The sequence below is a fragment of the Stegodyphus dumicola genome, chromosome 9 (assembly GCF_044657685.1).
Source record: "Stegodyphus dumicola isolate Sdum_Otavi_A_Nest chromosome 9, ASM4465768v1".
In the NCBI taxonomy this organism is placed as follows: domain Eukaryota; kingdom Metazoa; phylum Arthropoda; class Arachnida; order Araneae; family Eresidae; genus Stegodyphus; species Stegodyphus dumicola.
This window is the reverse complement of record NC_140776.1, coordinates 124218163-124233274: the sequence shown is the minus strand read 5'-3', so window position 1 is coordinate 124233274 and position 15112 is coordinate 124218163. Positions and strand designations below refer to the sequence as shown.

Here is a 15112-nt window from a genome sequence, read left to right as displayed (position 1 = left end):
ATATTGTTAAACCAGTTGCTTATAAAGCTTATATTTTTTCCCCCTAAAATTTTGCTGTTACGTTTTTTAAATTAAACGTCATACATTAGCAAAAGGCTACATTTCTGAAAAGCTGTAGAGTATATGATGTTTTAAATGGATACAATAGAATAAACAATTAAAAAAGATTAAATATACAGGTAAAATGAAGTGCTTTTGCAAGGGACGTCCGGTATCCTATATTATCATTGCAATTTCCTGATCTGATATAGGCTCTACCACGTGATGTTCGGTAACGAGATGTGGGAATCTCGGCTAACTGCCTTGCATATTTTAAAATTTAAAACATAATTTTGCAGTGTGTTCCTTTCAAAATGTTGTCTATTAAATTTTCAGAGAATTATTATTTTTCACCTTTACAATTCCTTAAGGATACACATAAGTAATCCAAAAAAGCAAAACTCACACATAGTTGCAGGCACAACTGTCGATCTAGAGAGCTACGAAATTAACTATTATGATCATAAACTCTAACGTTGACATATCAAGATTTCACTAAAGAGTAATATAGAATAGTAAGAATTCATATCGCAATTAAAAAGTGTTTAATAAAGACAGTCGGAAAAATTAAAGTAAAATGCTTTTCTGTGACAGATTAAAAATAGATCTTTGGTTTTTATTCTGTAAGAATCTGGATCACTGCAAGTTTAATAATTATTTTAATAATAACAATAGCACCATTTGACAGTTTAAAACAATGTTGACATTAAATATTATCATTAAAATATATTTTAATATATTTATATCGATAAATATTGAAATATTCCTTTTTAATATTTAGTTTATTATAAAAGATCTTCTACACTAAAATTTGTTTAAAAAATAAATGTAATAACCGAAAATGCTAGTTCTTTCATTTTATCGCCATACTGAAGAAAATTAAATATTATTTCAAAACGTCTGTAAGAAAAAGTTGGTTCTTGTAAAATGCTCTTTTTTTATTCATATTTTTCATGTTTACATATGAATGAAAAATAATATGCAATGTTTCGTCTGCAGTTCGAAAGCTTAACATTTTCGCGTTATGAAGTGTTGGAAAGTTTATCCAATCTATGGAAAATAAAATGAGACTAATATAAATAATTATTGATCATCCAGGTGAAAATTTTTATCAAGTATTAAGAAAAATAAGCTCAGATATCTGAAGCCTTAAAGCATGATATATAATTTTTTTTAAATGTTAAGATAGTATCATTTATTTACTAATCTCCTATTTGCTTTACATCAGAATAACATAAAATTAGCTTCTCTGATAAATTAGCGCGATGTGGGTTCACTCGCTTCGAATGCAGGAGAGAGATTTATTCGCACTCCTCATCGTGACGTCACGAGAGAGCTTTCGGCCTTGTTTCTCGAAGGACACGGTTGCTATCGGCGACCAACGCCACTCTCAGCTCATCGTATCACGTATGCGTTCGTTAGCTGGTGATAACGTGGGAGATCCCTTATTAAAGTCCCTTCGGCTTAATAGACTTCCAACAAATACACAAACAATTTGGGCGGCTCTAAATGAAGACATTTCAAATCTCGCAGCCGTGGCAGTTAAAATACATGCCTTAAAGCTACCCCAAATAATGTTAGCATATTAGATTCCAGTGGTACTTCGTTGAAACAAAAAATAGCCGGCTTGATAAAACAGATTAATGAGCTAAAGGCATCGGTTAAGGGACATGATAATTGTTCTCGGATCGCAACAAGAAGCTTTGCAGAGTTAGCTGTTCACGAAATTACTCACAGCATTGTAATATGAATTATTGTTTCTATCATAACAGAATCAGGGGCAAAGCAAGAAAATGTAACCTCCTTGCATGTATAACTAGCTGGAAAACTAGATCGGCGTTCTCCTGTTAACCAGGTTAACGATTGCCTCATTAACCTTATTCTCTTGCCTGACTTTAAAGTTTAGCGTTTTTACAGATACTGGTGCAGAAATTTCAGTCATCCCTAGATGATATGCGCCTCACTTAAAGTCAGACAAACTAGTTTTATACACCGCAAACGGTAGCCAAATTTCTGCCTTTCGTAACAATTCCTTTACCCTCGATTTTCGGTTGAGATGCTTTTTCTCTTGGGAGTTCGTAGTGGCTGTTGTGAAGTAAACAATCATCAGAACTAACTAATTTACTTTATAAAGCACTTTAATTTTCTAACTGATCCCTGGAACTATTGCTTAGTTGACAAAAAGACCCAATTCACCCCTCGTGGTGCAATTTATGATTATAAACAAATGCCGTCTAAATCAGCTATACTTCATCAGGACTCCACCTTCTCTCAGATTCGCTCTCAGTAACCGAAGCTCACCAGCCCTTCGTAACCCAATGAAGACTTTCAAACCCCTGAAGTTTATCATTTTATTGGCACTATCTTTGCTAAGCCGTGACGTCTGTCCGCTGATATTCTCCAAACTGTGCGATAAGAATTTGAATTTTTCATCTCGCAGGGTGTTATTCGGCCGTCCAAGAGTCCAACTTTGAAGAACTTGGATGTGTTGAAGGTGAGCTTTGGCAGCGTGGCTCCAGACGGGACTAGCGTAGAGTAATGCTGGTCGAAGTATAGATTTATATAAGAGGAGTTTATTATAAACGGATATACGACTTCTTCTGCCAATAAGTGGGCGCATAGTTGCAAGCATGATATTGACTTTTTTCACAGTTTCCCTGAGATGCTTCTGAAAAGTCAATTTTTTTTTATCAAGAATGACTCCTAGATATTTAACTTCGTCAACCCAGTTAATTTCTTCATCAAACAGAAGAGGTCTAGGTGGAATGAAATTTGTTTGACCTTTGCGAAAAATGATTGCTTTTGATTTTTCTGTATTAACTGCGATCCTCCAAAGAGTGAGCCAATTTTTTAGATGATTGAGGTAATGTTGAAGAAGGAGCTGGACATCAGTAACAGTAGAAGCTTGGGTCATAACTGCAGTATCATCAGCGAAAAAAGCAATGGTAATTTGTGGGTCCTTAGAAATATCGTAAATGTTATGTAAAAATGGAGAAAGTACAGATCCTTGAGGCACTCCAGCAAAACTTTTTCTCATGGAAGAAACAGAACTGCCAACTTTTACTGCAAAGATTCTGTCTTGGAGATAGGAAGCACTAAGTCTAATACAATGATCGGGGAAGTTTAACTTAACAAGTTTGTATATAAATCCCCGGTTCCATGCCCTATCAAAAGCTTTCGCAATATCATGGAAAATGTCTCCGGTAGGGAACTTACAATTGAAACCGTCAGTATATAGTTGATGACACAAAGCAGCTGGTGATTAGTACTGTGAAGATGACGGAAGCCAAACTGTTCGTCTGGAATGTAGGAGCTCTGTGGAATTTAATTTGATTAAGATGATAAAGAATAACTTTTTCAACTATTTTAGAAAGGTGACTGAAAAGGCTGATTGGGCGGTAGTTCTGGGGAAACGTTGAATTTTGATGCGGTTTGGGGAAGATGAACAGATCGTTTATGATTTAACCAGACAAATAAAAAAAATTCTTCGAAAAAGTTCTAAACGGTAGGAAGAGGCCTGAGAAAAGAATCCAAAACTCAGAAAACAACCACAGATTCGGAAGATATCACCAGTACTTTTACCGATTTCTTCAAAATTTCAAAACAGATTAATAACATGTTTATTGACCTTTTCATCCTATACATTATTTGAGCAGCAGCTGGAATAATGCCAGTTTTCTAGTCATATATATGATTGCGTATTTTAGAATTTCAATTTTGTATTTCTATCACTTATAATGTGCCCTAAAAGTTTCGTAGTTGTTTGATTCAGGGTACTATGCCTGTTTATTTTTCATATTTTATCTTTATGACCTTTTAGCATGTGGGGATATTCTTGTGAGAATATCCGCATCAGGAGTCATCAAAATGATTGGTCATGAATTTATTTCCAAGTTCGAACAACTAAGCATCAATTACACGCTCTGAAAAACAAGTTTTCGATAGAGGTAGGGTCTTTCGAATCCGAAAACTCTGTTATTGCACCACTGTTATTCACATGATCATGTAGAAAGATTAATGTAAGTTTTTCCCTTTTGAAAGATCTCCATTGCAAAATCTGAAAAACTTATAATTTAAGAATTGAAGCCCTAAATGAAGTTAAGAATTAATTAATATCATTACATTTCAATAATATTTTTAACACTTGGGAGGGGGGCGGGGTATTTAATCGTGTATTTTCGTTTGCGAGCAGCAAATGGAACTGCATAACTTTTCTTTGCAATCCATTATGAAAGCGCAAGCGCAAATACTAAAAACAGCTGTTTCTTGACCATGTTATTGCACTTATATTGAATGTGTTTTGTAGAATATTTCTATTACTAGTGAACATTCTGAACTTCAGTTATGTATGTCGTTGATACTTCCATAGGGAGTATTGAAACTATGAAAATTACAGTAATAAACTCTAGTGGGTTCTATTGGGTTGTAGATGTTTTACCAGAATTTACTATAGACAAATTAAAATTGATGGCATTAAGCCATTTTTTCAATCCCATTGACAGTATCAAGGTATCTGATCGCTATAAATTAATTCTAGTTTCTCAAAATAGACCTCTTCCCGATGAAAGCACCATAAGAGATGAAGAAATACGAGAGAACGGTAAGATCCTGTTTCATTGTGATTTTGTATAACTTGTGACATTTTATGCGTAGAACTTTCTTCTTAGTTGATGTTTTATTAAAATTAATTTTTTCGTTATAGATGAGCTATTATTACTGAGAAGAAGGCCTCTTTCAATTCTTCCAAGTGAATCACAAGAAGAGGTAAGTTTCCAACTGAAAATTAGGTGCAAATCATATTAGTTATATCTTTGTAATGTTTTAAAACGATCTTCTGCAGAAATTGACACTTAAGGTAATAATCATGGATCCAGATTAAGGCAGTTTCAAGTAAGATTAACTTGTAGGTTAACAGATGAAAAAATTCTGTTTATATTCCTTCGAAAAATTAAACTGTTTTACTCAATAGTGTAGCATTGATAAATGAAAATGGATACTCTGCAGCATGATTTTAGAATAGATATATTTCGTTTGATAAAAGTTATAAAGATTATCTATTCTAATTTTTCAATATTTAAATACTAATTTATTGTGTAATAGAGTTGAATTCTGGATATGAAATTTCAGAACGGCTTGAGTATGGGACACCATTGGCGATTTTTTGGTTTGGCGACCAGAAGTGTCGCCAAGCCATGGAAAAGCCGTTAAAATTGAAAACACAAGCTAGAAAGCACGTTTTAACCAGAAACAATTTTAGAATATATGTTTAAACAGCAAATTTGAAGGTAGTAAGTAGGGGCATATTTTAAAATATATTGGCAAGTTAAATTGTAAATTTATTATATTTTATTGCATATTGTAAAAGCAGTTAAAATTGAAAATAGATGTTAGAATGTACATTTTAACAAGAAAATTTTTGGCGACGTTTTGGAGCGATAAATGAAAAATTATGATAACCTCGGTAACCCTAAATACTGAGCTTCAAACATGCCGCCATTTCTGTCCACGTAAAGTTACTTTTGTGTTAGGAAAGCACAACATTTAAAATATTTTTTAAAAAGCCAAATTTTTGATAGTTAAAACTGGTGCTTTTAATATTACATCACATGAGTCTTGACATTTTTTCATATGTCAACTCTGCATATTCATATGTCAACATTTCATATGTCATATGTCATTACATTTCATATGTCAACATACAACATACATTTCATATGTCAACTCTGCATATAACTATTATAAACGCCACCCCCCTCCCCAAGGAAAAAAAAAAAAAAAAAAAAAAAACACATTTTCAGTAGCATGAGGTAAACTCTTGGTGTTTCCTTTGCTAAGGAGATCAAAATTACCATGGTCTAAAAATACTTGTATACCTCATATTAGAACTATAGGGATGTGTAATTGAATGAATTCATAGGTTCAAATCAGGTTTCATTATTGCTTTTATAACATTTTCATAATTTGTCTGACTATAAAAAATATGTTGCTTAGATTATGGAATATATTGCTTATAATTTAGAGTTCTCAAATTTTGTAAATCTTACAACATAACAGCTGTATATGAATAACCTTCACTAAGTATTATTACTTTCATTAATAGTATGTTGACATAACAGTCGACTTTTTATTTTAAATTTTATGCAAATTTTCTACATTACTTAAACATTTTATCTAACAGAAATCTGAATTTTTTGTAATAAAAACTCTATAATAAAAGTAAGAGTACAATTTATATATAAAAATTTGACTACATGGCAAGCACTTAGATACTGATTTCATTGTCTTTAAATGTTATTATCATAAAGTTTAGATATACTTTTATTCTATTATAAAGTTTAGATGTACAGAACAGAAGGCACACTTTGTACTTACGACTCGGTCAACCACTTGTGGCAAGATAACTTATGATAACAATTAAGTTCAAATCTAAAATTTAAATTCAAATAAATTTGTAGCCCAAAGGCTGCACAAATCAATTTAATGCAAAGTTGGTTAAAAACTTAACTGGCATGGAATTCAACTATCAGCAATTATAATGCAAGGCTGAAGACTACAAATCTTTTCTTATCTAGCAACCTATTAATGTGGCCTTAAAAGGCAAAACACGGTTTGTTTTACAAAATAAAAACTTCATTTGGATTCTGGTGAGAAAACGGATGGAAGAAATTGACAGTAAAGATTCCAAGCATAAAATAACTCTGGTTACAAAATAAAGGAACGTTACAATATACTTTGTTCCCTGATTAATTATTCAGTACATGAAATAGTGTAATGCATTTTTGTTTGCATCACATACAAATTATTTAGTTTATTTAAATGCTTTCCAAAACTGACAGGATTTTGCAAACATATTGACCATATTTTTTGACCTATAGATGCAACACTTCTTCTCTTCAGAAGTAAGATTTAGAATTAAGAAATAAGAAAATAAGAGAGAATTATGAATAGAAAATAAATACATATGCTGGCTAGCAGAAGAAGGATGCCTTCATAAAGTACTTTTTAAGAGAAACTGTCTCAGATTCACATTACATCTACGGAAAACTACTAAAACTCCCATATAGCCAGCCTGAACTACCACTGTTCAGTGGCTATCACTCCACCACTAGTGGATTCCAATGACTGTTCGAATTTTTCACAGAAATCATCGTTTACGATGATTGTTGTATTATTACCATTGGTACAAAATTTACTCATTATGATAATTTAATTTTAGCTTTTAAATTATAATCATAAATTACTTGTAATAAATTGAAGGATTAAAAAATACACATTTCTTAATATTTTTACCATTTACAATATTTAATCATAAAAAATATTTCTAACACTGGTACAAAACTTGCCCATTATAATTGAATTTGATTTCCTTCACTTTGAAATATTTTTTTATTTTCTTTTAATAACAGAATCTAAGAAACTAAAGTAACATATACTAGTTTGAAATGCATTTATTAACCTTTTGTAAATTTCATTATTCATAAACATAAAAATTAACCTTTTGTAAATTTAAAATATTAGCGAAGTACTAATATAATAAAACATAAGTATGAACTAACTACTTAAAATATTAATGTTTAATACATTATATTTTGTAATTAAAAAACAACATTTTTAATTACATTTTTAAAATTTTTAAAATTTATTAAATAAAAAGATTTTGTAAATTTCATTACTCATAACATAATAATTGTCATAAATTCATTTACAGTAGTGTTTCAAGAATTTATCATAGCAGTGCTAGAAGTATTGAAAATTAGAGAAAGACTGTTTATTCTGATTAAGAGCTTATTTTTTAGGATTGTTATTTAGTCTAGATCGGGTTTTGTTGACAATCCGCCATTTTTTTCTGATCTTCAAAACCGGGTCTACCTTGGTAACCGAAGTTTGTTGCCAAATAAAAAAATCGCCAAAAGGCCAATACTAAAGCTGTTCCAAAATTTTAAATACAAATTTAGAATATGTATTTAAACAGGGAAACTGAAAATAAATAAATAAATAGAGGCATATTTTTAGCAGTCATACTGAAAATGCAAATTACAAGCTGTAAAATTGAAAATAGGAGCTCTGAATACATGTTTAAATTAAAAATATGAAAATAGGAGTTATCAAATTAACAAATCAGACATGGTACATGCAATAGAAATGCAAACTTGCAGATCTGAATAATGCAATTTTATTTCTTTTCAGTTTGTCAAAAAGACAAAAGTATTCTGTCCTGCAACATCTACTTTGGGGGGAAGGTGTAAAAAAATTAAATGTTGCTTTTATTAAAATCTGCAGGTTTCTTTTCTTACTTAAATGTTTAAATTAAAAGTAAAGAATGTTTGAAAATACACAAGTACATGGAGGCATATTTTAAGCAGCAATATTGAAAATGCAAGTTTTAAGTTATAAAACTGAAAACAGGAGTTCAGAATAAATGTTTAAATTAAAAATAAAAGAAATGCTGGAAATTTAGTGAAGTTTACAAAATCATGGTAAATTTATAAAGAAATCCTACACTCTGCTCAATTTATGTCCCTTATAATTTCTAGAAATTTGTTGAATACATCAATATTTTGCTCCTTCGAAGAAAATGACATTTGCGACAGGGTCGCCGAAGTGGAGTATTGTAGAATATACTGGGTTACCAGAAAAACAACTGTCCAAAAAGTGCGGCAAGCCAAAAATCGCCAATAGGGTCCTGTATTCAAGCTGTACCGAAATGTCTCTATTTCTTTCACTCTTTATTTATTTAATAGGGGATAATTCTGTGATTAGCCATGGAACTATTGTAATTTGGCTAAATAATTATAGGTAAACAAGATACAAAGTGTAGTGTTTTGTTAACTCAAAATTATATTTTAAAATATTTTCTAAATAATCCTTACACCTTTTAATTAGTCAAGTATAAAATTCCGGGGAAAGTGCAGAATCGCTCACTGCTTAGCGCGTTTTTAAGAATTGCACATACTCAGTATCCATGTACGTGTCGATCTATTTTCACTTTAAAAAAATCCCAGAATTGCACAAAAAATGGCATTGCGCACACTCTTGACTTTATCCATATACACATCGACCTATTTTCATTTAAAAGTCAAAGAAAATTGACAAAAATCCAATTCTTCTTACTCTTCTAAAAAGCGCCAAATAAGTGGGCGATTCTGCACTTTAGCCAAAATTCCAGCATTGTTATTGTATAATTTTCATCATAAGAGAATTGAAATACAATATTGTTTTGAAATTCATGTTATAGAATTTACATTAGCAGATTAAGTCACTTATCATATTTAATTGCTTATCAAATTAACAAATCAGACATGGTACATGCAATAGAAATGCAAACTTGCAGATCTGAATAATGCAATTTTATTTCTTTTCAGTTTGTCAAAAAGACAAAAGTATTCTGTCCTGCAACATCTACTTTGGGGGGAAGGTGTAAAAAAATTAAATGTTGCTTTTATTAAAATCTGCAGGTTTCTTTTCTTACTTAAATGTACTGTTAGGAATAGTTCACTGTATATAAACAATGTTGTGAGGACTAACTGCAAGGCTGAACAAGACATTAGGAATGGTATTTTCATTTAATGGTATTAGGAATGGTATTGAAAAAGTGCTTTGGAAAACATTAACTGTGAGGAAAATAATTGATAATTTTGCTGGAATGAAAGCAAGGAAAAAGCAATTTTTAATTAATTTCATACTTTTTGACAGTTCTAATTCTGTCAGTATGTTTATACGTGATCAAATGCATGTCCATAATCAGATTTTCCAGTATTTCAAATAAGGTAAAATTGTACCTTTCTGTGAATTTGTTTTAAAAGAAAAATATATCTTGATGATGAAATAGTATGACGGCAGTGAATAATGCCATTACTTGATAAGATTCTTCTAAACGTTTAAGGAAAAACCATGAAAAAGCTTAAAAGCAGTTTAACTTTATCCAAATATAATATCAAACATGGCAGTGAAAAGCATGATCTGCCACAAATGTAAAAAATTTTTTCTTTGATTGTAAGATATAAAGTGATTTTAAAGTATCATACTTTTAAAATTTTCCATTTATAGTTGATTCAGTAGCAAATATGTAATCTTCAGGCCTCTGTTTATGCTTCAAAAGTTTTTTTCCAAACTGAATTTATGCTTTTTTAAGATAGAGCTTAACACTTATTCATTAATATAGTATCCGATTCTCTTATCAGACATCATTTTCTGAAGTTTTCTACGGCTATATGTGTTATTGACAGGAAAACAGACAATTTTATAATTTCTTTATTACTATTGTTCTTTGAGGTTGATCTCCACTGCTAAACTACATGAATTTCTCTTCTTTTCTATTAAAGCATGGTAAAATATTGATGAATGTTTCAACTGATCAGCAGCTGACCATAGATATATTCATGAGTGTTTGTGTAGGTCTGGGCAGCCAGGTAAGCTGCTTCAGGCTAAAGCCTTTGATTTGTGAACAATTGCAGTTTAGTGTTAGAGCAAAAGAAGACCTACTTTCAGCTGTTGCCACTACCGAAACATATGCTTTCTTCAGTAATATTCATTTACAGTGTTGGTCATTGAAGCTGCTACACCATGAAGGTGACACGCAACAAATAACAAATTTTCGAGAAAGATACTACATGCTCAGATATGCAAGTGATTAACATTTCAGCACATGCATACAGAGCAGATATAAGTAATGCCATCTGTGTTGTGAATAAAAGTGCAGATTACACAGCAGGTCTCTCATTTGAATGGACTTTTGTGTAAATGTCACGCTCCATTGAAATTGCTACATTATGAAAGTGGCATGCAACAAATATCAAATTTTCTAGAAAGATACATATTCTGGGATATGCAAGTGGTTAGCATTCCAGCACATGCATACAGTGTAGATCTAAGTAATACCATCTATGTTGTATATAAAAGTGCAGATTGCAGAGCAGATTTCTCATTTGAAATGGCAATCCCACTACCACATGTTAAAATTTGACCATAATAGGATAGTGACCTATCGAGACTGGAGCTTTTTTATTCTTGCCTGAGATAACAGAAATATTCCTTTGGCCTTGTGGGATTATGCAGCTATGTCATGTACCGAGAGTGAGAAACTTGCCTCATGTGCAGGACAAGTATCTACATAGGTGTTGCAATGATGTCTGCAGCACCTCGGACTGTCAGCATAATGACCATCGTTGAGACTTCCTTTGACATTGCAGCAGAGACAGGCACATCCACAGTGGTGCAACAGAAAACAACTTTGGATATAGTTCTCTGTCATCTTCTCAGCCAAATCCTAATATTCTACATACAATAATCATGATGCATGTATCTGTGTATGGAGGTACCAAGGAGAAAGAATGTTGCTATGTTTCATTCATCATCACATGTACATAGTACATAGTATGCTGGTAAGAGATGCCATTGGGTACACATCCCAGTCACCTATTACACTGCTGATAATGTGAACAACTGCATTGCATTTCTGACTTATTAAGGCCCATGGCTGTATCCAATGTTTTAAGTGTTCGTGTTGCCATCTTTCAACAAGATAATGCACAACTGCATGTTGCCTTTGCTTGATACAGACGGTGTTTAACTGCTGTCCTAGTCAGTCCAGATCCCTCATCTGTTGATGAGAGATTGGCATGCAACCAATTGCCAGTTCTACAATTGATGATTGACATAGATTTAAAGCTGCATGGAATGAAGTACCTGCATTTGTCATCTGAGATGAGTGTGATTTAGTGCCCTGCCGGATTACAGCTGTACTTGCTTTCAGAGATGGCATTTCTATTTACCGAAGTCTGCCGGCTGTTTACCCCAAATCGCCTGTCTTGTCTTACTCTCATACCTGTCTTCTGTGCAGTAAATAAGATTCTGCTGTTTGCTTTCTCTCCTGTTGTAGCAGTTTTGATGGTCATTAATGTGTATCAGAATTATAAAGATTCAGAAATTGAAACTAAAAAGACCTTATATTTGTAAGAAAAATCAATTCTACACTATCTCAAAATTTTACTGTCAGAGTCAGACTAACAAATAGTACTTGTCTTTTTTGGCCTTGGCAAGAAAGGGGATTTAGTGCTTTTTTCCATTGGTAAGAAACAAAAGATTACTGATTTCCAAGTATGAGAGAAGCAAACGGTTTCTGAGCTGCACATATGCGAGAAATAAGTGATTAATGATGTGCTTATTGTTTCCCCCCCTTGTATTTTGTCAGTTTAGTGGTTTTTCATTGTGAAATACTTGTTATGCTTACTATTTTCAATCTTCCGTCAAATAGAAAAAGAAGCTATAGTTGATGTTTGAGGCATTATTATTGTTTGAGGCTGTTTCTGAACTGTGGCTGCCAGAAAAAGGTCTGTCAAAAATGAATTTTCTGGTGTGTTTATATATATATATATATATTGATGGTGTAGAAGGTTGAATCTATGATGAAGAGCAAGAATTTTGATGGCATAGAATGCTGAAATGCCGATCAACAGTGAACAGGAAACTGGCAGTCGAGGCAGATTAAATTGTTATTTTATTTCACTAAACATGTTGCAGCCACAAATAACTTGACACATTATGTGTGCCTATTTCAAGAGATTTACATTTTTGATAACTTTACAATAAGAAAGAAGCAGCAGCCAGCTGATGAGAACAGTAACAAGTGAATGCGTTATGGATGAAATCTTAATTCAGATTGAGTTAATTATGGTTCTCAATGCATTTTGATTGGATAATTAATACTGCTGTAAAATTATTATTAGCTGTTTGGGTTTTAGTTCCATCTACATTATCAGAGTTACATATGAGTCAAATGACATGGATTAGTCTCGAAATGATCCAGTGCAAAAGGGGATTACTACAGTACAAAGTCTGAGATCCAAACTCATCGGGACTTCAGCAATTCCAGATTTGGGATTTTTCTGGATATTAGATTTTCAGTTTAAATCTGGTAAGATGGCATGTAGAAATTATAAATTTAAAAATATGAAATTGTGATTTGTGAAATAGTGAAACATTTATGATTTAAAGGGTAACAAAATTTACAATAAAAAAAGCTTAATATTTATTTGTTTACTTTATTAAACATTTCTCTCAATGTAAGTTGTTTAAGTTGCTTCATTTTTTGTGCCAGTAGTTTCTCTTTAATTCTGTACACGGACATAATTTCTTGTTCAGCTATATTGTTGAAGTCATGTAATTGCTGTGTCGAGGATTCCAACTAACTTGGCAATCGAAATTTTTTTGTTTTCAGTAACCTCTCTATCACTTTCTTTACTATCGGTAACAGTATTTTCTGGATCTAGAACCAACCATACTACAGATTCGCCATCCATTAATTAATTCATGAGCTTTGTCATCACAGTGAAAAACTTCCTTATATCATCTTCATTTATTACCTCTTCTCCACATTTCTCTACAAAATCCGTATATTGGAAAAGTTCACCTTTGGTTTGCAATATCCGAAAACCTTTAAAATGTGTGGCTATCATCATAAAATTTAGCCGTCTTTCACTGTACATATTTCACTATGTATCATGAGATTGGCGACTAAAGTCAAGTTGTTACACTAAATTTTATCTTGCTTCTATCGCACACTGAGACAATTAAGCCTGAATTGTATTAGTTTAGCTATTTATTACACTTACATATATTTCTTGCACATGCTTAAGGCTTATCTGAGTCCTGAATAAATAAATTTTCACAGGCTTATTTAGAGCTTGCGCTAGATATCTTACCGTGTGATGCAGTCTCTGTGGGTCCTAAAGTCTGCTACCAAGCGTCTCCCTTTGTGTTCCACAAATTCTGCTGCTCAGTGCGGCCATATGAGCCCTGTCGCTGGTTCTGGGGTTATGTGAATAACAAATCTGTTATTCTTAATTCAAATAGCACTAAATTTAATCTTTTGGCCTATGAGTAACATTAACAAAATCTATTTTTAGTACAGTCAAAAGTCATTAATTCGGACATCCATAATCCGGAATGATCTATAATCCGGACCTCAAAGCTACAAACTTTCTGCGCATGCGTTGCGTTCACGCATGCGCACAGGCGTTTACGAGTGCGTGTAAGACCTTTACGGCTGCAAATATGTTTTTGCGCATGCGCATTTAATGTGTAACGGACGGTATAATCTAAGCAAAAATTATTTAATTCAGTTAATTTTGCAGATTGCGTTGTTCCTTAATCTTCGAATTGGATCCGGCTTATTATTTTTTGCGTACTGTTAGAGCAATTTCATAAAAGCAAGCTTGAACTTTCGATTATGCCAAATAGAATTTCCGATATATATTTACTAATATGTAATTTGTATCTACAAAGCGAAAGTATGTTTTGAAATCCGAAATCTGTTTATCAGTTTCACGCCGCGGATTGGAAGTTGATCTGTCAGCACTATCCTTATCTTCAGGGCAGATGTTTTTATTTTATTTGGCTTATAATTCCTTACTAAGTGTAGTATTTCATCTCGATGTACTCCATCTTTGATATGATTTAAATCAAGTTTCTCGTCATTATAATTCGCTTCCGATAGTGAAGAAAGTGACCCACAGGTTATTGAAAACGAAAACATTTCGATTGACAAATCAGTCGGTATTCTCAACACAGCAATTATAGGACTTGAACAGCGGAACTTTGTAACTAAACAAGAAATTATGTCTGTTTAATAGAATTAAAGAGAAAGTATTATCACATGAAACGAAGCAACTTACATTGAAAGAAATGTTTAATAAAGTAAACAAATAAATATTAAGCTTTTTCTTTTTGTAAATTTTGGTACCTTTTAGATCATAATTGTTCTTTATTTCATAAATTACGGTTTCATATTTTTAATTTTGTAATTTCTGCATGCCATCTTACCAGATTTAAACTGATGATCTATAATCCGGAATCGCCGAAGTCCCGACGAGTCCGGATTAACGACTTTTGACTGTATACAGAAAGAAATTTTTACAGTCAAAATCTTTAATCCGGACTCGTCAGGACTTTGGCAATTCTGGATTATCGGTTTTTCCGGATTATAGACCATCAGTTTAAATCTGTTAAGATGGCATGCAGAAATTATAAAATTAAAAATATGAAAACATAATTTATGAAATAAAGAGCAATTATG

General features: G+C 32.3%; 1 protein-coding gene across 3 annotated transcripts in view; it reads left to right on the top strand.

Annotated features, from left to right (window-relative positions):
- Window positions 1-4244: 4244 nt before the first annotated feature.
- The window catches only part of Kpc2 (Kip1 ubiquitination-promoting complex subunit 2), an 88773-nt gene continuing 77905 nt past the window's right edge, over window positions 4245-15112 (top strand). For 2 of the 3 annotated variants that reach the window (XM_035353219.2, XM_085824050.1), the window contains exons 1-2: window positions 4245-4639; window positions 4742-4803. In XM_035353219.2, coding sequence (XP_035209110.1) covers window positions 4384-4639; window positions 4742-4803 — 318 coding nt within the window. In that variant the 5' untranslated portion in view covers window positions 4245-4383. The remainder of the gene's footprint in view (window positions 4640-4741; window positions 4804-15112) is intronic. The other variant, XM_035353218.2, reaches the window with a different exon arrangement.